General features: G+C 43.0%; 1 protein-coding gene across 6 annotated transcripts; it reads left to right on the top strand.

Annotated features, from left to right (window-relative positions):
- Window positions 1-209: 209 nt before the first annotated feature.
- ENTPD5 (ectonucleoside triphosphate diphosphohydrolase 5 (inactive)) lies at window positions 210-22581 on the top strand. Of its 6 annotated transcripts, none has more exons than XR_007889714.1 (15): window positions 502-937; window positions 5823-6100; window positions 6689-6768; window positions 8734-8877; window positions 9235-9310; window positions 10235-10270; window positions 11123-11211; window positions 13188-13267; window positions 14806-14867; window positions 15583-15684; window positions 16547-16687; window positions 17035-17091; window positions 18602-18717; window positions 18902-19126; window positions 21363-22581. XR_007889714.1 is itself a non-coding variant. In XM_051621533.1 (15 exons), exons 3-15 carry the CDS (start codon window positions 5884-5886, stop codon window positions 18986-18988), a joined length of 1287 nt encoding a protein of 428 aa, XP_051477493.1. In that variant the 5' UTR covers window positions 885-937; window positions 2655-2786; window positions 5823-5883; the 3' UTR covers window positions 18989-22581. The 6 variants fall into 6 exon arrangements, 5 of the variants coding, with proteins under 5 accessions (XP_051477495.1, XP_051477491.1, XP_051477494.1 ...); XM_051621533.1 differs by adding an exon at window positions 2655-2786 and having other exon boundaries at window positions 885-937; window positions 18902-22581; XM_051621535.1 differs by lacking the exon at window positions 502-937 and adding an exon at window positions 210-477 and having other exon boundaries at window positions 18902-22581.
- Window positions 22582-23128: the final 547 nt, after the last annotated feature.

Below are 23128 nucleotides of genomic sequence, written 5' to 3'. Positions count from 1 at the left end.
TCCCGCCGCTGCCGCCCCGCCCCGCCCCGCCCCGGGCAGCCGGCGGGCGGCTCCGCGGTGCGCGGCCCGGGACGCCTCGGCGCCGCCAGCCCATCCGCCCGCAGCCGCGCCCGGCCCGGCCTGCTCGGCGTGAAGGACCCGGGCTGCCCGCCACGCCGCCGCCGGCCCCGGGAGCAGGCGGAGCCGCTACGGCACAGCCACCGGCGCCCGCCGTCACCCGGTCCGACCGCCCCGCCGCCGCCGCGTCTCCCCGCAGCCCGCCCCGCCCCTCGCGGCGGAGGCCCCGCCCGTCGCGGCCCGGCTCTGGGCCCGCAGCGCCGCCCGCCTCGGGACCCGCCGCGGCCCCGGCCCGTTCCCGCGGGAACCGGGCGGCGCGTCCCGCCACGCGCAACTGGCGCGACGGGCGCGTGACGCGGGCGCGCTGACGTGCCGGGCCGGCCCGGCGGGATGTGGCGCCGCGGGCGCGCGGAGCCACCGGTGAGCGCGCGCAGCCGGCGGGGCGGGGGGAGGCGAGCGGCAGCGCTGCCATGGAAACCGCGCCCCGGCCGCCGCCCCGCCCCCGCGGGCAGGGGGCCCGGCGGGGGCCGCCGTCCTGCCCGGGGCTGCGGGGCGGGCGGGGAGCGGCTGCGGGGCGGCGGCACCCCGGCCCCGCGCCCCTCCCCGTTCCCGGCGCCCGGGAGGGAGCTGCGGTGGGGGCGGCGCCGGGCGGGGTCAGGGAGCGGCGCGCACCGCTCGGAAGAAGGCGGCGGTTCCGCCGCTCTCGGCGCTGCCGGCCGGGCGGGAGTCAGAGCCGGGCGCGGCTGAGCAGGAGGCGCCGGTGCCTGCGGCCGGTGCCTGCGGCGCGGGGGTGTCGGCGCCGGCCGCGGCGGGAGCCGCCCCGGGAGCCCGGGCGCGGGGAGGAGCCGCGGAGAGTTTGGCTTGGGGCGAGGAGAGGAAGGTAGCGGGGGTTTCTTGGGCGCGCTCAGGGTTAGGTCGCGGCTCTTGGGGGTGGAGAGAGGAGGGACGCTCTGGCGCTGGGGGTGCCGGTGACAGCCCCGGCGGAGCTGGGGGAGCGAGCTGGGGTGCCCCGGGTGTCCTGCGGACTGTCGGGGCGCGCCGCTGAGACTGAGGGAAGGAAGAGCCGTCTCCCCAGGCTCTCTGCGCCCAAAACAGCCCGGGAATGCCGGTCGGTGCCGTGCGAGGTGCGGGGCTGTGAAGGAGGCGGGCTGCGGGAGCAGTGCTGCTGTGGCCCGATGAGATGGGAAGATTGAAAACACACCTGGCCAGAAATGGGAATAAATCAATAATGTGTATTTGGAGCCTCAGTACGGGAAAAAAGATTAAAACTGCTGATAACGCGTGTTTGTGAGTTGGTTCTCTTCGTTTTGTTTTGTTTTGTTTTTTTTCCCCTGTGGTTTAAAGCTCTTGATCCAGAATTTTACCCCAAATTTATGTGTGTGAAGAATATTGTGTCATTATCTTCATGGAAATGCTGGGAGGTACTGCCAACGAATTCAGCTTTCTGTTAAGGTTTTTAAACTGTTCTTTTAAGAAACTTAAATTTTTGTCAAAATAATCCAAGAAAACTCTTCTTACTAGATTTAAGTAAATAAAAAAAATGCAATTAATGTTTGTTTCTCAGGAAAAAAAGTAAAGGTTAAATCATGTTTGTCTAGTCCTGATTGTTAAGTGAGAGCTGCTCATCTGGGAAATGGGTCTTGTTAGCCTAAGAGCTCCTCATCTGGAAAACAGATTTTGTTACTGTTGTAGTGCAGAAAATAACTCTTCCATCCTGAATCATTTTTTGTGTGCCTGAGCAATAAATAACAATATGAAATTAGTGACATAGTTTGTCTATTTTGTTTCCTAAAATATTTTCCTAAGTATTTATAAATCCTAAATCTTTCAAATAATTTTCTAATATTTTCTTTATGTCTAAAGATTTTCCAGTGGTATTTTAGGAAACAGAAGGAGAATTCTTGTGTATCTCAGGTACACTGCTTTTACTTCCACTCACAATAGACAAGCTCATTTGTTTTTACAGGGAGATGCTCCTGTCACTGTGGCTTGGGTTTTGCATGTTCTTTTGTCAGAGATGTTCCAGTTATATGTGTGAGACTTCCTTGTTTGAAAATCAGCAGTGTACGTATTTGTGTGTTTCAAGCCCTAAGTAAGGTTGTGTTTTGCTGTCTTAAGGTTTCTTATTATTTATTCTGGCATTGTTTTTACTTTTGTTTTTTAAAGAGAGTTTAGCTGAGGCTGTTTGGTTTGGTTTCTTGTTTTGCTTCCTATTCATGCACTCCCTCTGCAGCATCCCAGTATTTTTGGATCGTACCGTCTCTGTAGTTCCCAAATCTCTCTATTGGATGTGCTTCAACTTTTTGTTTTAGTATCTAAGATCTGCCTTATACAGATGGTATTTACATGTGTTTCTCTGGGTTGGGAAATAAGTGTCTGTCGTTGTGTCACTGGTGCCCTAGAGGTCAACTATAATGTTTGAGTAAATGTTTTACTAACTTGTTGAACTTGGTTAACTTTCACCTTCTTGAAATTCATCCCATGTAATTATCTGAGCATGTTTCACTGCTCGTATTGCGCAGTGATAGACTGCAATTTGAAAAAAGCAGCTTGACTGACATGTGTCTCCCTGATGTTGTAATTTGCCTTATACATAGTCCACTCCTACTAGCTGAAATAAAAGGTGAAGAGAAGAAGTGCAGGCGCAGTGTCTCTTGTCATGACGGTCCAAAGTGGTTTTCTTTAGGAATTTCTGGAGTGGAATAGCTGTTGCTGTCGTCCTGCTTCAGGTGTGTGCCTAATGTGCTTATGATTGATGTTAATTGTTACTGCTTATTTCTAAAGGCAGTAACTGGAGCCTACTGATGGTGATCTGTGTGTTTTACTTGCCGAGCTGCTTGCTTGTATTAATTAACTTGTGCTCATGTTACTGTTACCCTGTTTTCTCCTTTCTGTTGTTCATTTTATCCATCTTGTTGTACTGTGATAGTAGCTAGGATATTAAGTTGCTTGACAGGAACTCTTTTGAGAATATTTTTCCTTCTCAGTAACTGATCTCTTGTCTACCTCTTTTTTGTCTTGTCTACCTATTTTTTTTTCCTCCTTTCTTCTGAACCTGTCTTTCCAAATTCCTTTTCCATTGCCATTTCTGTTATGGTCTGCTCATTTCCCCTCTGACTTCTTACTCTGGTCGTCTGTTTTCATGCTTCTTGTGGATGCTGCTTTGCTAGTGCACTTGGTTAAATGACTTGAGCTGCTCACTGAAGAGGCTGTGTGGGCTTTTTATATTTTCATTTTTTAGCAATGGTGGAGAAAAAGTAAAATTCTAAATTTTATGTTTTCATCTTTAGGGGAGGATAAAGGTGAAAGGAAAAAAAAAGTCATGGCAGAAGTAGAGAACAGAAAGTGTGGAGTGGTGGTGGATGTCTGAGAAGGGATAGAGAAGTTCAGCAAGGAAGTGTTTCATGGGAGGCTAAGGCTCATTCACTAGCAGATCTGGGAAGAAGAGTATGTGTTAACAACGGCAGTTGCTCAGATATTTTTGGATCATGAGGGATTCTGAGGCTTGCATAAGTGTCACATGTGCCATTTGTAACAGGACTCGAGTTTGCTCCTAAGGCAGGTGCTTGGGTTGTATTTGTCATGGTTCAGTAAGCAAAATCCTTACGTTGCATGAGAATAACACCACCTTTCCTGACCAGTTGGAAAGCAGTACTCAGTGATTTGGCTTATGTTCTGTTAAAATGATGCAGCTTCTTGGATTTTCAGTAGCCCTCCTTGCTGGGATGAAGCAAACGTGGTGTCCTGGTTTGAGCCAGGATGAAGCCAGTTTTCCTTTTACTGATTTTTTTTTTTTTTTTCCTTCAGTAAGCTTTCTTTTAACTAGTCAGTGTGTTCTAACTAAGGGTGATAAGACAGTTGAATGTTTTTGTAACTGCTGGGTCTTCAAGGTCGCAGCTGCATCTTATTACAAACCTGTAGCTATGAAGCTGCTAAATGAGTTCTGTTCACGACAGAACTTTTAAGTTGTTACAGGTGACAATTAAGTTTTTACTCAGTTCCACATAAAATGCGCATGCTTTAGAAACTGCTGATCTGAGTTGATCTGTCAGACAGTAGCCAGGGCTATTGCCTGTTTATGGAGTAATAAAGTCACATCTTATCCTTCTCCATGTGCTTCTGAGGCAGAGTGGATCAAGAGCTTGTGCTGCTGCCTGCAGCTCTCTGCACTTGCTAGAAACGGGAGGATACAAGTAAAGGTCACAGAAGACAGGCGAGGTTACCCTTCTGTAGTGGGCTCTGCATTTTGTTTGCTGTGGAGATAGCTGAATGCTTGAGAGAGTTAGAGAGACACTCAAGAAATGACCCAGTGTGACCTTGTTTACTGCAGTTGACTAAAAATTAATCTCGGTTTGCTGTAACTGCAGACAAAGGTGAAGGGTCGAACAATAAAAGTCATACAGCTAAGTCTGAGATAAAAGGTAGTGGAGGTGAGCAAGTTATTTGGGTGTGCGAGAAGGGTGTGGAAATAGAGACTATGTCAGGTTCACACAGATAGGAAATGAGCTGGGGTTAGGCTAGGAATGAGTAAAAGTAGGATAGAGATGGCAAATAGATATTTCCAGAGAATGACCATAGTGGGGCTGAGCAGCTCACTAAAAAACAATCAGGTGTTAAGGGCTAGGGCTGGGCAAGGGTCTTGGGCAGAGCAGATGGACAGGCTATGAAGCAGAACCTTCAGCTCTGTGGGCAGATGATGTGCTACCGAGTGTCTGGAGCATGATAAGGAGCAGTTTCCTCCTTCTGTCTGCTGAGTGCTCTGTGTGTTTGTCAATGCAGGCGTAAGGTGGGGATCATGTCACACACTCTTTTCTGCTTTTCTTTTCTTGCAAATAACAAAGATACCTCTATATTACCCTCCTTTTACCTGAGCAGCTAATGAACACTGTCATTTCTGTGCCCTTATTTTTCTTGTATTAGCATTTCTTAGGCTAATCTCTTAGCAAAGAGATACATGTTAACAGTGAGGAGGTGTACTTGTATCTTGATATCAAATGCTCTTTCACACAACTCTGGGGCCTTGGCTTATTAAAGCTGTTGTTTGAACCTGTGTAAGCAACATGAGTATCCAGGGCAACTGGTCTAGGTGTGAGAGTGGTGAGGTTTTGCTGCATTTTTTCATAATTCTGAAAATGAAAACTGTGTCAGGAGAAAACAGAAAACCAAAATGAAGACAGTAAGGAAAAGTACTGAGAGGCAGAGCCCAGGTGCACCTTACAGTTCAGTTCCTCTTGTGCAGTGCAGGCTTCTCCTGGGGGCAAGGACGCTGCTGGAAGGATATGCCTTCACTCTGTGCACCGATCTCTCCCAGCAGCTCCTCTTAACTCGAGATGAAATTCTTTGTTTGTGATTCTGAATAACACTCATTTTCTGCCACAGCATCTCATGTGTAAATATTAGGATAAAGGGGTTCTGCCCGGAGCTCCCTTTTGGTGATGCGTCTGTTCAGATACCATTTGGGCTTTTCAGAGGTTTGAGGGACTGTAAATGATAATGACCTTCAAGCCACATCAGAGAAAAGTTTGTCTAAATGCAGTAAAAGCTAGAAATTCTTGGAAGCAAACTATTTTAACTCTTTTGCATTTGGGAAATGAAAAAACCTTTTGTCTGAAAGAACAAATCACTGATGCAGCTGCAGCATTAAGCGCAGGAAATCATCTAGAAGCAGAATATGCGTGTAGAGACTGATACTTTTTTTTTTTTCCTACAGACTATTGAAGGAGAGGGCTCTTGGTAATTTCCATTCCTGCTTTTTTCCTCTACAGAACCTACTGCAGCTCTGTGATTGCTGATCCACACTTGACTGCCTCAAGGAGTCCTGGCAAGATGGCATCTTCCAGACTTCCCATCTTTCTAGCACTGGCATTTTCCAGTTTGTCCTTTGTTCTTTCCCATTCAAACAGAGTGATGTGGTTTCAGGATTTCTTTCCACCTAACATGTGCCCTATAAATGCCAAAGCCAACACTTTTTATGGCATAATGTTTGATGCAGGAAGCACTGGAACCCGGATTCACATTTACACCTTTGTGCAGAAGAGCCCAGGTGAGACCTTGTGTCAGTCTATGCACTTGGAGAATGTTGGCTCAGGTTCCAACTTCACTGAAGAGGGGTTTTTTTTCTAGACCAAACCTGCTCTGGGAGCAGTGGTCACACTTGTTTGGTTTTGCAGCCAAGTGCTTGAGCACAGTAAGCTCTTCTGTGTTTGTGAGTTTGATGAATCACATAAAGATAATCAGGAGTTAAGTGTGTGTCTCTTAATTAACATTTTGCAATTAGCTTGGGAACAGGAAGGGAAAGAAAATTTGTTAAGATTATACAACAGTCATACTACGTTGCTATAGCTCATTGTAGTTTACAAATGTTAAATGTATATACTTCTTAGTATAACAACGTGTTTGTGAACTTGGAGGGTACCAGGGCAACATTCTCTTAAATATGTTCCTGAAGTGAAGGAGCAGTGCTTGTTTTGGAAAGTGAACAGTATTGTTTGCAAGGGGAAATAAAGAATAGTCACTTTACAGGGGTTGCAGGCAAACAATTTGAAAGAAACAAGCAAAAACCAAAATCAAACCAAAAACAAACAAGAAAAATAAAAGAGTTGTTGACTGTCTCACATTTTTGTTTGTGCAGAAAACCTTCCAGAGCTGGAAGGGGAAATCTTTGAATCTGTAAAGCCAGGTCTTTCTGCCTATGCTGATCAGCCTGAAAAGGTAAGGCTGTCCTTCATTCCCTATGATTTCGTCCTGCTTCTACTAATATCATTTGGACTCTACCAAGCAGTTCAAGTGTTACTAATTGGAACTGCGGAGAGTTAAGAAAAGATGTAAAGGTTCTATTGTTGTCTCTCTAAACCTGTTGCTCTATTTCTGTCAGTTAGTTTCTACACAGTGAAATAGGAGCTGTTGTTTTACCCATTTCATCAGTGCAATAATGGCTTAATTAATTGCTAATGTGTAACTAGACTATATTCCTTTGAGAATTTCAAAGACAAAGTGATTTTTGGCTCTAGCAGCATCCATATGCAGTGTTATTTCCCCTGTAGCTACCCCAAATATGAGTGAATATATGTACTCCTGTCTCATTTACTAAAAATTTTCTCAGATTTTCCTTCTGGTTGAAATTTTCAGTGCTGGTCACAATTTAAAGAGCCATATTTTGGTTTTGATTTGTTTGGTTTACAAGTAGGGAGTTAAGGCTGAGAGGGTTCTTTTTTAGTCATGTTACACTGACAAGCAATGAGAGTTAATTTATCTGACTCCTAAAAATGTTTAATTTTTTCATGTGTATCTACAAAAGTTATATTTTGTTAATAACTTACAGAGAAGGGCAAGAATAAAGATGCACTTAACAGGTTAATTCAGGCCTTAATACTTCTCTAAGTGTATTCTTTGCTTCTGTCATCAGACCACCAATAATTTGTTTGTTTTGATTCTTTGTTGTTGTCTTCGGAATCACGGCTTTGAAGCCAGTGCTCAGTGATAAGTCGGACTTGCTTCAGTCATTCTCAGTTCAAATATTTTATTACAGTTTTAGCTGAATAATGATTTAGGTATAGGCAGTTACTCTTCTACTGCCTCAGGACTTTTGTAGTTTTGTTTATATATGGAGTTTTTTCACAGCACAATTAGACGGTTTCATCTTTCACAGTCAGATGCATTCATTAACATACAAATTTATAGTTTTAATAAGAAGTTGAAGTTAGGTGCAGTCATGTTGATTTTTCAAGTGGCGGTGCGTGTGAATTCATTGACAGTACTCTTGCTCCATGCCACACTATTGGATCAGGAGTCAGAAATGGGCAACAGAGCAGAGAGCTAAAATAATCCTGTGGTGATACATGGGGCCAGTCCTGAAGTGAGCTGCCATTTTCCAGATACTCTGTGCTGCCAGTAAGCTCTCTCACAGCTAAAGGAGGTGCCACAGAAATGGTAGATTAGATACCCTTGTGTGCTTTAGCAGTCTTTGAGCTAGGATAGGGGGAGTTTCAGGTTTCTCTGTTTGCTCAGTTGCTACAGAAATTTGAGTGAGCAACTTTATGGAAAAGTGAGTGGTTTTGGATTTTTTTAAACTTCTATGAGAGCTCCCATTATTTCACTAAATTGTCTTGTTTGTTGGGTAAGAGAGAAAAATTCACCCCCAAATAAATTTCTAGACATTTCACAGGAGAATGTTTATTGCTAATGCCAAACTGTCATTGTTAGAGCCGTGTAAGTAATTGACAGCCCAGCAGTGATGCCTGTACATCATGTGGTGACCATTCTACAGTTGGCATTTTAGTTACAGTACTTGTGGAGTATCTACAGATATTCCTTCTGACCTTTGCAGCTTTAGTCAGTAACTGTACCTTTTAGTTTAATCATACTGCAAGATATCTAGGTTTCAGATAGACAGTTCCCTTGCCTCCCTTCATCCTCTCAAATAATACTTTCCCCAAGCAATGACATTTCTCTTGCCTAAGATATATCTCTGAATAAACACGTCCTTCTGATGCAGTCATTCTGTCTAAGGTTCTTATGAGATATCTAGCAAAGTTTTTACCCTTATCTTGGGTGTGAGTGAGGTATCTTCTGCTATTGAATACTGGTTTCACTAGTGCTGATGAGGAGTTGGGAGGCCTATTTTTTGGTGAACTGTAGGAGGAAACTATCAGAAAAACAGTACCTTTTTCCATTTAGGGTGCTGAAACTGTCAAAAGATTGCTGGACATGGCCATAGATGCTGTGCCACCTCATCTCTGGAAGAAGACCCCGGTAGTGTTAAAAGCCACAGCTGGTCTGCGCTTGCTGTCAGAAGAGAAAGCACAGGCTCTGCTGTTAGAGGTAATACCAAGACCTTTTGTGAAGCACTAGTGTTACTCTCCCTGTTTCATCTTTCATGACTTAGTTCTCTATTCCATTTAGCACAAGAGATTTTCAGCTCTGAAAAGTGACTGTAATCCCATGTTAGTACAAAACTAGATGTCACAGACTTTCTTGTATGGTCTTGAAATCCTCTGTCTTGATGGGGATAGAGGGCATGAGGGAGAGACCTACAATACTTTTTTATTTCTTTCCTGGCCCTTGAAAGAAGAAGAATTTTGTCTTATTTTATACTGCCGTGAAAAAGAAAACTTTTTCTGTCACCATCAGAACAAGACTCTTCAGACCAAGGAATCTAATAGTTATTTCTTTCTTCAGGTAAGAGAAGTCTTTGAAGAATCACCATTTCTTGTTCCAGAGGACAGTGTTAGCATCATGGACGGGTCTTATGAAGGTACATTTTAGAAGAAGGAAAAAGCCCAAGTAAAGAGGAGTGGGGGAAAGAGAGAGAGAGAGATGTCTAATGGGCATGAGAAAGAAAGAGAAATGCTCACTGCCCTGAGGGGAAAAAACAGAAAGTTTCTAGCCCTGTTTGAAACAATTAAATTCTGCTTTTTCTTGGGAGATGTTTATTACTTGGTCATCTGTTAGGCAACAAATGCAAATACACAAAGAGTTTTATGAGTTACCTATATGAAAGTTCATCCAAAACCTTCTGCAATTCCAGAAGATAACCTCATCTCAGAAATAAGTGTGCAGGTTAATGTAAGCTAACCAGCTGAAACCTCCTCTTGGGAAGTGGTGGAAAAAAAAAAAGGTGTCCACCTCTGAAAGTCTACATGATGATATATAGAAACCTAGGAAGATTATGGAAAGTGCCCAGTAAATTCTGCAATATCAGCATTAAAAATAATCTGTTCTGATGAGTTCATCAATTAGATTAGAAAAATGTAGTTCTATATCTATAGTGTAATTACAGAAACCACAACATCAAAACATAGGGTGGTCTGTATGAAGTTTTTGGAATTGGAATTTAAATTGAAATGCTGGGTGAGGAAAAAGTGCCCAAGGAAACTTGTGCATTGTGCCAGCTCATTACTTCTTTCTATGTTGTTTGGGTAATAGACATGATTTGTGCATGCTGCAGTTGCATAGATATTACAAATGTTCTACCTATCCCAATGTATGAGATTTTAATGAGTCAGTAATGCATCGTATCTCTTAATTGTAAGTTTTAATTAATCTCTGAAGTATGGGGCAGTTATGTTAAGTTAGTAATGACTCCTAGCTACATAAATAAGATGTGGAGTGGTGGTAAGGGCAGGCAGAAGGTTGTGAGAATATTCCGTAGTGACTTTTCTTTTTTCACTCTTTACAGGAATTTTAGCCTGGATCACTGTGAACTTTTTGACAGGTAGTTAATTCTGTATAACTTCTCTCTAAATATGAACTTGAGTCTCTTCTGTGGAGGTGACTACCCTAAGTTCCTCTGCCTTGGTTGCCATGTCCTGCTTTTCCTGCCCACTGTGGCACCAGTGCTAAAGCAGTGGATTGTTTTGGGCAGACTGTGTTCCAGGGGGAGAACCACCTGTAGTAAGAAGAAAGCATTTCATCCAGAAGGTACTGCGATTTCCTCAGGACTAGGAGGCACTGGAAGGCTTGTTAGTCCCTCACAGTGGTACTGCTAATCTGTTAGAAGGTGGGAAACAAGGTTTTACAGTGTTCTTCATCCCAACATGAACTGTGCAGCTAAAATGGTGTTACAGGGAATGCACTGGTGCTTCAGTCCAACTGGCTGTAAGAAGTTCTGGGAATGCAATTTAGTGAAGAGAAAAGAAAATCAGTGTGTTAGATACATAAGCAAGCAAAAAAACCTGCTCTGTGTGAAGAGAAATTTAAGAGCTGATTCTGCTCTTTCTGTCCTTCCTCTTCTGCTGCCTTTGCCCAGCAGTTTGGTGTTTACAGAACTCCAGTAATCTTTTGCAGGAGATACTTTGTATCCTACTTCCAGCTTTTGCTGGATATCTAGAGATGTATCTGCTTTTGTCTCTTTGGAGGTGGAATTAGAATCAAGTAAGAAATTCCTATTAATCTTTTCGTAACTCCTTCAGCTTGTCTACCTTTTCTCTGTGATGTGTTTTGTCTTTGAAGGCCAGCTCAGCCCTCCTGTGTGCCTGTGGTACCTCGGTTGCTTGAACGTACGCACGATATCCACCTTCTAGCGTTTGTGCAGTCGGGGCTGTTCTGAGTGTGATGTTGTTTGCAGGGCAGCTGTCTGGCCAGAGCCAGCATACTGTTGGGACTCTGGACTTGGGAGGAGCCTCAACCCAAATCACATTTCTGCCGCGGTTTGAGGTGAGGAGTGGTTAAAAGTGTGCGGAATGGGACTGCAAGGCCCGTGGAGAAACCTGAGCGCTGCTCTGCTCTCTGATGCTACTTTGGCAGCACTGGCACAAGCAGAACATCTGTGATGCACAGAACATCTGTATTGCTGTTCCCTGTGACGTCAGCAGTTGGCTGATAAATGCTTGCAAACAAAGGAGCCTGGCTAACAACACAGAAAAAAGAAAGCAAGCAAATGGGTAAAACCAAAGAGAAACAGCTTTTGTTTTCTAGACCAAGGCTGGGAAAGCCCCATTAGTGCACATAATTACTTTGTGTTCAGGAAATGTAGAACATTTCCAGGGAGTTTTCCTACGTATTGCAAGAAATTTAGTTTCTGCTCTGAGTTACTTTTTTTTTTCCCTTCCCATTCCAGTTTGCTACCAGAGCCTCACTAAATTTATGGGGTGGTGGGAGAGGTGGGTGGAGCAGGCTGTCTTGTGCAGCAAGCATCTTTATAATAGCTCAGTGAATCCCTCCTTGTTTTCAGTTTCTTCTCATTTTCTTTGAGAATTTCTCTCTGGGTCTCAGTCCATCTCTGCTGGATTTGTCAGGAATTCTGTAGAAATGGTTTGAACTGCAGCCCAAGTCTAAATTTTGCATGGGGAAATTACATTTTGAAGGGCACTACAGCATTCTTGATACTCACTTGATCTTGTGAAGTTGGTTTTGTCCCACTTTCTGAAGAAGCCCTTTGTTGAACTTTTTTTTTTACAGAAATGGAGATTCTGAGAGGGTGTTTGGCAACCATATAACACATGGTTTCCACGTCAGGGTATTTTAATTGTGCAATGGTGGGTCATGTTGAAACATGATGTACAGCCTTATCCTGTTGAGCAAAGCCTGAAGTGCTCTCGACTCACCCTCTGTTTTGTGTTGATAACACCTGCTGAAGTGGGCACTGGACCAACAGGAAAGGGTGTTGTATGTCAGGGTTTTGGGAAATAAGAGCTGTGAAGTAGGCTAAATTGCAGGTCAGGATTCAAACTTTTCCTTAGAACCTTGCAGGAAAAGGCCCCAAGGGTTTACTGCTGACCAGGACCTTTCAGCTTTGAGCAGGCTTCTGTCTGGGACTCTACAATTCCAGATCTGTTTGGAGGTTTTTTGCTAGTTACTTGAAGGGTAACTACAGGGACTTTGCAGCATCAGTCCTCTCTGAGGTTCTGCTGCTTTGCCCAGCGTTAACAGAGGGTGTCTGATATGAATGCACAGGGACAAGAAGGGATGGGAGAATGAGGTCACTAGTAGAGGAAAGACAGAAACTGAGACTGAGGGACTAGAAACAAAAGAACAGTTAATGAGCCCTAAAGTGATTCAGGTTTACAAGAATATGACAGTCTGGCAAGAAAGTGAGGACTGAGTACCAGTGGAGTAGAGGTGTACACAGAGGGAAGACTGGAAGGAAGAAAAAAAGAGGTGAGACAAGAGGTCCATTTAGGGGAAAGCACTGAAGGAGTGCAGGAGATAAAGCAGCTCCAAGTCTGGGAGTGAGTGGTCACAGTGTTTCCTTGAATATCAGCATGACATTTAACATGGTGAAAATGTGGCCTATAATTTGTATTTTTAATTCTTCTGAGTTCCTGAACTGTCTATTCTGATTTGTAAAAGTTCATAGCACTTCTAGTGCTATTTCAGTGGGGACTCTGTATATACAAGCATGTAAGTACTCTGAAAAATTCAGGTATTTTGAATTGGAAAGTATTTTCACCCTTATCTGTTGAGCTCCCTTATTATATATTATAACACAAAGATGCATATAAGGAACTTGGTGTTAAATGCTGCAAATATTACCTCACAGGCCACCATTAGAAAACTGTTCTTTGTTTTCAAAGCAGATCAGATGACACTGCAGTAAACTTTATGGGTATATCTGTAATAGTACATAAAAGTTGGTTGGTTTTTATTGCCTAATACAAACTAAAATATTTCTTCTTTTGCTTAATTTTTAGGAAACTTTGAAGGAAGCCCCTGGGGATTTTCTTACCTCATTTGAAATGTTTAATAGCACCTACAAGCTCTACACCCACAGGTGAGGAGCAAAGAGGTAGCTGTCTTTGGGGAAATCAGTCTTTCTGCAGCCCCTGAGCTAACCACAAATGGCCATGTCATCCCATTACCAGCTTTTGGCACCACAGCTTTTTTACTAGTTTTCTTATCTGCTTGAAACATTAGTTGAAGTGGAGCATGACATTAGTTGATTGGAAACATTCCAGTTTCATGGTTAATAGCACGGCAAGGGAATATTAGTCTGTCAAATGAAGAGGAAGCATTATGAGTTGCTGTATTTAAGGAGAAGAGTTCTGATTACTGGACTCAGGCCAAATATTCTGGACCAAGCAGGAAGGCAGGTATTGTGGCACTAGTCAGAACTGAACCTGGTCAGAGATTTGGAAAGAGGACCTTCCTGAGACTTTTTTCTTCTTGGTTTGCAATCGCACATCTCTTCAGCATCTGAACAAAAAGTAATATCTAGACAGATGTAAACCAAAGAGAGACAGCTACAGGCAGCTGATACAGACCACAGAGCACAACAAATTCCTGAACCAGCTGGAAGGGATACTTGGCCTGGAATAACACAATTGTGCTTACTGCATCAACCTTACAAGTTTGAGATGTCTGTAGTGAAATACAGAAAGTTTACCTGCATGACTTAGAGTCCAATGAGAACTTGACCATGTATAATACAGAGTTGGTCTCAGCTCATTACTAGTGAGGTGAAAACTATCATCTCAGTCAGTTATAGGTTAGGCTTATTTGACAGCAAACCTGTTTTGGTAGTCCTCCTCTCCTACTGCTTACAATTTCTGGTGTAACTGATTGCTGTATTCACCAATACAGTCCATTAGATCAGTTAAAATCATTAGAATTGAAAATCATCTAAAAAATAAGGAAGCTGGAGGTTAGTTTAACTGTGATTATTCTGTAAGTATTTGTATTGACATGACTAAAGGGCTAAGTAGCCAAACACAGGGATATAAATGAAAGGCTAACAGGGTTTTAATCTACCTGTGTTGCTGAAGCCAGCAGCCTGTAATGATCTTCTCACAAATGTTGGTCATGTCGTAGTTTGTAATGAGTATAGTGATAGTCTGTGGAGTCAAAGAGAGGTGACTTTCACACAAAAGCACAGCTCCTGTTTAGTTGGAGATTCTGCAGTTCCCTATCAGTTCCGCCCTAAGAGTGCATAGTCTTGTATGTGTGACAGGAGAGTGGCCATCCTGTTGCCCATGCACTCCTGACATACCTTGCTTCTCCCTTGTTTTTAAGGCTGTGCATTTTTGCTTTTCATTAACATCTTGTAGAGCTGATGCAAGATTTCTATCCACTTTTTGTAGTATTACATTTACCCATTTTACAGCTCTTTGTAATTCTTGAGTTTGTGTAACTCTTTTGGTACTTCAAATTATTCTTGCAAACGGAACTTGCTGTTTTAGAGAGGGGAGATATGTGGGAAGCAGAGGAAGGAAATTTGATTGGGATGTTCCAGGATTTAGGAAGAGGCTATGGATGAAGCATCCCAGATGTGCAAGAATGAAAAACTGTAATGTCTGTCTTTGTTGTTTGCAGCTATTTGGGGTTTGGACTAAAAGCTGCCAGATTAGCAATACTTGGAGCTTTGGATATGGAAGGTATGTTCACACAATAAAACATCCAAGATTTTTTAAGACATTGTTAGACTTAGTTTTATGTCAGCAGCCCGTTGCCCTTTTCTTCACTTCTGTATCTCGTGCCTTTCTGTGTTTTCACTGCTATAGATCTGTCTGGAAACAGGCTACCAGTTGTTAAGGAGGTGTCCTGTGAGACAGCTGCTTTTCCCTGATTCCAGGTTCAACCAGCAGTGAGACCAAGTGCAAATTCCAGAAATGCACACATGAAGCAATGTATAGACATGATCAGCCACAAACAGCTTTACAAGAATCCACAGAAGCACAAGCAGCATGAGTAGATACTTTTCTGAAGGACTGCTGCTTAGGCCAAACCCACTTTGGAGGTCTCTGGTATCTGCCTGGCCTGCCAGGTTCCCCCAGGCCTCCTGTTGGGTTCACTGACTAGTCCAGCTTGAAGTCCACAACCATATTGCACATGCTCTCACTTGCTAACCTGAATGCACTCACCTTCCTGGGTCCTTTCCAGTCTCTGACCTTAAGTCCTTCCATTCTTCATGCTCAGACCTTGGGCCTTTTGTCTGGTTTCCAGCCTGGACCTGGGGTCTTGGCACCCTCTTACTTGCCAGCTGGATGGACTTGTGTTAATTACTGGAATGTACTCAATCTTTCACCTTTTTCTGGTTCTACATATTGATCAATAACCATGTTCTGACTCTCCCCTCTGGTTTCATTCCAGCTGTGGACGGACAAATGTTCCGCAGTTCTTGTTTGCCAAAGCAGCTGGAGGCAGAGTGGCACTTTGGGGGAGTAAAATACCAGTATGGTGGCAACAAAGAAGGTAAACTAAGGAGGCTTGCTGCTTCATGTAAGATAAGTCTTGTCTCCAGAAACTGAGTTTTCACTTGGAAAACACTCCCATCAGTTACCTTGGGTTACAAAGTATACCTGTCCAATCACAGATGGGGATTTTTGACAAAGTCAAGTCTGAAGCTTTAAGCACAGCTGGCCTGTACTCACCATATTCTTGCTGTGATCTCTTACTATTGCAGAAAACATTATTTTACTTGTCCAAATAGGAGTTTTTTCTGCAGTTTTGAGCTAAGTGCAAAAACTCAGGTTGTACTAGGGTATGATAACTGGTAGGCCAAAGTGTACCTTGCTTGTGGAACTATTTCATAATATCCCTAATGCTGCATACAGAGGGTGAAGCTGCTGCCATCAGTGACTAGAACTCATCCTTTGGTGACTGATGTTGCTTTGCTTTACAACAGGAAATGTGAGAGTTGAGTTGCAGATTTGGTGCGTGTGGAGTTGGTTGATAAAATGATTGTGGGATGGGGAGGGAAAGTAAGGTTTTATCTAGCAGGTGGCAGCAAATGTAAATGAGACTCTGCTGAGCATAGAGCATAGCACTGGGCCTGATGTGGAGGAAGCTTTTCATGCATCTACACTAGTTTGCTCAGCATACCTTTCAGATACTGCTATGATCTGCTCTGACTAGTTCCACTTGATGATGGTGATCTAGAGTCCTTGCCTACACGCAGGTGCCCTGCTGCATCACAGAAGGGATATGTAAGCTGTTCTTGCCTGTTCTGATGCTTTAATCTTTGCTTCATCGCTTTTTCATCCTAGTGTCACTGATTCTTCCATCTCCTGGACCACCCCTCTTTGGCTCACCCTATCTGTGTTTGTCCTGGCAGGAGAAACAGGATTCAAGCCTTGCTACTTGGAAGTACTCAAGGTTGTCAAAGGGAAACTGCACCAACCAAATGAGATTCGTGGAAGTTCCTTCTATGCTTTCTCCTATTACTATGATCGTGCAGTTGACACCAACCTGATAGGTAAATTGGTTTGAGATAATCTACTACGTATGAGGATGTCAACCAGAAGGTAGACAGAGGAACCCTGGAGTCATGGGGAGCAGGAAAAGGAGAAGAGCTGAGAAAGAGGAAATACACAAAATGACTTCAGGAAATAAATGTGTATCTGTCCGTGTAGTTTGATGTTCAGAGTTCAGCAGATGAGAGTCGTGCTCCAAGCTCCAGTTATACTTGTAGCTCTGTTCTCTGTGACCAAGAGATCTTACTCCTAGTCCAGCATAACCAATTTGCTCTCCAGGGTCAACTTAGATATTGAACATAAATGCTTTTAGGTCTGTGATGATGTTTTCTCACCTCTTCTTTTTCAGATTATGAACAGGGAGGTGTTCTGGAAGTCAAAGATTTTGAAATAAAAGCCAAAGAAGGTAATAGTCATGAGACTTGGGAAACTGATGGGGGTGAGAAATAACAAAAATATGAATGTCCATAGGCAGTATATAATGAGAGTTTGACATTTTAAAAAAAGGTTGTTTGACTTTTATTCCACCCATGTCTTCCGTGTCATGTTACTTAGTTACAGGTGTTGGCTAATAAAAGCTGTTGCAGAAGAAAGTACTGATGAGCAGCAAGGGCCTCTTGCAGTTTTATCCACTAGAGTGGGGAGATAATTTGTAAATGTCAGTACAAAATAAAGTGAATTTGTTGTATAGAGATCTCCTTCTCAAATTCTCTTGAGTTTAAGAGTGCTGACTTCTGTAAACCTGTCACCTTAGATCCTTTTCAGTGTCTAACAAAATGGAGGGAGAGAGCAGAGGTTAAGTCTGACAGTCTCTTGTGCATTCCTTTCCCTCCCCCTGACTTTTTTCCTGAATGCTTGTTTTAGCTTTATATATCCTGCTGTGAAAAAAGAGTGCCCACCTTGCCCTGCTACTAATGGCTATAACTTCAGCTTACAGAGCAAGATTTTGCCACTGAATTGTAATCATCCTCATGATGATTATTAGACCGTACTTGTCATCAGACAATGCTTAGTTATGTAGTTCAGGACTGACATTTTTCTAAAACAGGACTTCAATTCTCAAGATTTTTCAGTTAAACTTAATCTCCCTAGAAACTCAGATGGTTTCGGAATAGGAGGATGCAGCTCTAAAGTTTGAGTGGTTTTGTTTTGTTTTGTTTTCCTGGATAGTGAAAGAGCTTATTTCTGAAGATGCAGCTAAGATGTTCTCTCCCAGCATCAAACCACTTATTTAGCTTTAGAGCATCAGGAGATCAATTCTGTGATCCTAAATTAATGCTCCTCTTTCTCATTTCAACAGTAGGAAAATTCTGCTTATCAGTCTCTACAAAGAAGTTAACTCTGCTCTTGATGCTTATAGGCCAGGGCAGTAACAGTAGGCCCAGAAGACAATGCTTAGGGTCAATCCATTTACTAGTCATTGTCATCTTTTACGTGGAATCTAGACTTAGCTGCAGCGAGGGAAGGGTTGTTTGAGCATCTTCCATGTCCTTGGATATGTGTGGTTGGAAAAAAAAAAAAGTAAAAGCAGCTGACAGCCTGGAAGGTGTAGTCTGTTACTGGAGACATCCTTGGAGACTGGACAAGGAAAGACAAAGGATACTGTCTTCTTGAAAGACTGAGTAATAACCACCTCCATGCTAGTTACCAGTTGAACAGAGATTCAGTCTTCAGAAGAGCTATGTGAATTATGTTGCTGTAATAGAAGATGTACTTACGATGGAGTTAGGAGAAAGTGGCAGTACTATATGGTTTATTCTCCAGTATTATAGAACAGCTGTGTAACATGTATCACGTGTCATATGTTATGTTGGTGGCTGTGTCTAGTGGGCTCTGGCTTGAGCTCAGTTCAAATGTGTAATGTAGATAAAAGCACCTTTATTTTCCTGAGATCCCTTTTTCCCTTCCTTTTCTAGTCTGTGATAACATGGAGAAGTACAACTCAGCCAGTCCTTTCCTCTGCATGGATCTCACTTACATCACTGCTTTACTAAAGGAAGGGTTTGGATTCAGGGACAACACGCTCTTACAGGTGAGAAAAAGATAAATCTCAAAGCCAGCTTCCAAATTTCTCTTATGAATCAACATGCATTAGTTCATACTTCGGGATAACTGTCCACTGAGGCTTTCCAGGGTCTTTAAATGTAGTTGCTGTCATCTGTGCAACATAAGAATCTAGAGAACTGTTAGGAACAACTTCTACTTCTTCTTTACAGTTAACAAAGAAAGTGAACAACATAGAGACAAGCTGGACTTTGGGTGCTACCTTTCACCTACTGCAGTCCCTGGGATTAACCTATTGAGCTGTGACATTCTTGTGGACTTCAGCATTTTTCTAAAAGGCTGAGAAAGCAAACTGGTATCTCCAGGTACATCATTCAGCTGGAGTTGGTCACAGAGCAGAACATGGACCAAAGCTATAGAACAGACCTGCACCTCAGGTTAGCATCGTGTATAATGAGTTGCCACAGTATGATTTATAATTGTGATTGCCATAAATGATCCAGAGTTGCCTTCTGAAAGTCCAAAGGCCTAAACTCCTGCTGAGTATTCACAGGGGGCTCAAAGCCAGCTTTCACCAGCACGTTAGTGTAGCATCCCATTGCCAGAAGCACAGAGTGGCTGGTATGTGGTGGCAGACTACAGACACGTTACTTCCCCTCCCCCTTTTATTTTAAACATACATAACTGATGTTTGCTTATGAGATGCTAAGTACAGAAATTAAAGATGGCATCAACAGTCATTCGGAGAAAAATGAACAACTCTGGTTGCTGCCAGCCTCAAGTGTTCCAAGTACCCACCTGTTAGCTAATACACTGCAAGAAGACTCCACTCTTTCAAGAAGCAGGGCCTGCTGTAAGCACACTTTGGGCATGGTTTTGGGAAAGGTGTTCACTAAAACACAGGTTGTAATTTACCAAGCATTTCCTTAGCAGTAATTTCCTAAGCAGAATGTGACTCTGACTGTGTTTGTTTTGCTGCCCTTTAAAAGTCTGTGCAGTTACACCATACATGCGGGTACCAGACCTGATAACTTGATTAATTTAGCAGGTAGTCGTAAAACATAGTTGTGGTGGCACAACTAGGCAGCAGTGCCAGCTATTTAAATTCCACTGCCAGAAGAACTGCTTGTCACATTACACCCACAAGGACATGAAGGGTGCAGTCAGATGAAATGGCTGATCTGATAACTCATTTGCCATGAGAGGCAGTTCTGTTTCTCTGCACTCAGCAAGGCACTCCCACAACCTTCTTTCTTCTGATGCTGGTGCTCAGGTTCTTCAGTGAACCAGTTCAGACACCAAATGTTTGTTAAATCAGCTTACCAGAGTCAAGTCCAGTGCTAGCACAAGGGAAATAAGCATTGCACAGCCTGGGAGACCTGTGGGGCCAGCGAGCTGTTAGAACAGCACAGTCCATTTTGTCAGAGCTTTAAGGTCTGGTTTCCTATCTGAAAGTTTGGGCTTACCACTTCCTGCAGTCTCCTCAGGAACCTCCTGAATGCAGAGCTGTGGTGAAACAGGTTGTTTTTTTTAAGTTGTTTAGTATATGAAAATAGGGAGAGTAGAATTAGCATCAAGAAACAAGAGCAGAAATAGGTTTGCTTTCTTATCCCTTGTCCATTTTAAATCATTTTAAACTTAATTTCTTTTTAATATAGTGGAGTTGGACCCACAAAACAGTGCTGCAGCCCTGCATCACTCTGAAATTATTTTTAATACATACAGCAGAGCTTTAGGAACAGTGCTTCCAATGAAGGAGTTGCAGCTGCTTAGGAAGCCCAAGACTTCTGTCAGGATAGCATGAAGCTACTTGAATAACTATTTAAAGTGAATCTTGCCATCTTTTTCACACCAAACACACAGAAACAATAAAAAGTCAATTATTTTAAATAAATCATCTTGTCAGGCTAGAAAGCTGGGCTGTAGGATCCTGGTTTTCCTATTTAATTGGCTGTACGGAACATGAAGATTGCTTGGAACACCTTGAGGCTCTGAGTGCAGACCTTGCATTGTGCTTGATAGAAACAGCTACAGACAATTTTTGCACCCTTTGAACACTTGGCAGCTAGCTCATCTGTTTGCTCCTATAAAGCAAAAAATTATTATCTTCTGCTCACCATGGAATGTGTAAGATAAAGATGAATTTACCCCAGTCATAAGAACAGAGAGGTATTATGCATGTGACTAAGGGGAGCTTTTATCCTCTGATCTCCTGTGATGAACACTTTGGTGTCAAGCATTTGCATTTACCTATTTGTGTAACACACCTTTCCCACTTCCGTAAAACCAAAGACTGCCCTCATGCTACCTTCTCTGCAAATGGATTTGAAAATAAATTAGTGATTCCCAGCAAGGGGAGGAAGTAGCTTACTCTTGCCCTCACTAACAGGTTGGAGACAGAGAAATTTGCCTTACTGTGAACATTAGTCCACTTCTTCTAGTCAGCAGCACAAGTTTTACTATGACTCATTAACCTACTCCCTTCTCGTATCTCAGGTTTTATGGCACTAGGGTGCAAGGTGTGCTTTTGATTGAACAAGTTCAGTCAGCAACAGGAGTCCAAGGGCTGGGGATGGAGCTACCCCATACTTGTCCCACCAATTACACCTTGCTGTAAATTCAGGCTTTTTCTTTGAAATATAAAATGCTCATCCTGTCTGTACTCCTTACCAGAACCTCTTCTGAGATCTGTTGTGGAAAATTCCTGTGTCACACCAAACTTCTCTTCCTCCCTCACTACAAGCTTCTCTTGGAACATGAAGAAAGTGGTCCTGGAGGCAGCCTGGAGGCTGTCCTCTTCTCTAGCACAAACATTTCTTATTCCCCTTCCTAGTGTTTGGCAAAACTTAGGCTATGGTCTGGGTCTGCACAAGAAGGTGACTGCAAATGCATTCATTTTGTCTTCAGTGAACAATTGTATTCACTTTTGTGTTCTTGGAGACCAAGTTGTATGCAGTGGTTACTAGCTAGGCCGAGTTGCTCCAGAGAACTAGCTAATCTAATCCAAAAAAAGTTGTCTTTCAGTCTGAGCCAGTGCTATGACAAACTCGTATTAGATCTTGGGGCTAAGAGCCATATGGACTGAGGCTGTATTTGAAACAGAAAGGGAAGGTGGGATGTTACATGTAAGGAAGCAGCAGCAGCAGCTCATCTGCCCTGAACAGACACTAGCCCTGGGGAGTACTTAAGGGTTTGGTTTTGCCTGAAGGGAGGATGGTCTAGAACAAGACAGGTGGTATGCAGAGGAAGTTTCTTTTCTGTGTTCTTTGCCTCAAACTCTGGTACTACAAGCACTAGGTGGGAGCAGCTGCTTCCCAGTACCAAAGTTGCATTAAATCTGAATGCTCAGGGCCTTCATTTGTCAGTGGCAAAATTCATTAAATGAAGCAAAACTGCTGCTCTCTATCTGGGGCCTGATCCTGCAGTCATGAGAGAAACAAAAACTTGACTCAAAGGTTTCTTTTGCAAAAAATTGCAGAATTAAGCCCCTTCTGTTTACATCTGAAGTACTTAAGGTAGGTGGGGGATCTTGAGAAGCCAGTCCTCACTTACCCAAGTGCAATGAGATTATTTATTAGCTTAACTAAAAGCCTAAGCAGCCTTTTAGGAGAAGAATTCTACTTGCAGCCCTGGTTTTTATCTCCTTCATAATGTCTTTTATGGGAACTAATGGGAACTGCCTAATTGGTGATGGAAGAAGCACAAGTGGCTTTCAGATCTCATTCTTCCTGATGTCAATTCTTGATGCTTGTTAACCATATGTGTAAATCTTGTCCATGGGCAATGCTTACTTAATGTCACAAATGTCAAATGTCTAATGCAGGAAGCTGGTGTTTGGAACCTTAGAGTATTTTGAATGTCTATTTTAGTAATTAAAGCATTTTTAACAATATTCAACAGTGTGGTGCTGTTTTCTTTCCTAGATATTACTGTTGTTTTGCCTTTCTTTTTCATGGAGCCCTTAAGATGAGGCTGTTCCAGAAGAAAAAACATTATTTAATAAAGCACCAAAAGAAGAGCAGGGAAAAGGATGAGAGAGACCTTTAAAACATATCTGCCATCATGAGTTTGCTCCACCCCTCCTTTCTTAGTCCAGGAGGTGCTAAGAACCCAGGAATGACACTATACAGTTCTAGACATCACATCAGAAAAAAATATAAAAGTAATTAAGGAGCAAAAGTTGTACCTGGCAAAATTCAGCACTGTGTTTGCCAAAAGACGAGTTGTTTCCATCTTAGTCTTCAACTTAAAAAGGCCCATATTAAAAGCACATTGTGTTACTTCTGTGGCTGAAGACATCATGGGTACCCTGAAGACACCCTAAATCCTCTTGAGGCGATGAGACAGAGCTTTCACAGCAAAATCACAGAATGATTGGGTTGGAAGGGACCTCTGGAGATTTAGTCCAACCCCCTTTCTAAAGCAGGTTCACATCCTGG

This window comes from Apus apus, chromosome 5 (genome assembly GCF_020740795.1).
Source record: "Apus apus isolate bApuApu2 chromosome 5, bApuApu2.pri.cur, whole genome shotgun sequence".
NCBI classification, from domain to species: Eukaryota; Metazoa; Chordata; class Aves; order Apodiformes; family Apodidae; genus Apus; species Apus apus.
This window is presented reverse-complemented; position numbering and strand designations above follow the sequence as displayed.

Bases quoted from the DNA above. Each gene is read 5' to 3' on its own strand.
- ENTPD5 (XM_051621531.1), top strand. From the start codon at position 528: ATGGAAACCGCGCCCCGGCCGCCGCCCCGCCCCCGCGGGCAGGGGGCC. The intron at 8,878-9,234 runs GTAATACCAAGA...TTCTTTCTTCAG, and splicing joins CACAGGCTCTGCTGTTAGAG to GTAAGAGAAGTCTTTGAAGA. The intron at 10,271-11,122 runs GTAGTTAATTCT...TGTTGTTTGCAG, and splicing joins CACTGTGAACTTTTTGACAG to GGCAGCTGTCTGGCCAGAGC.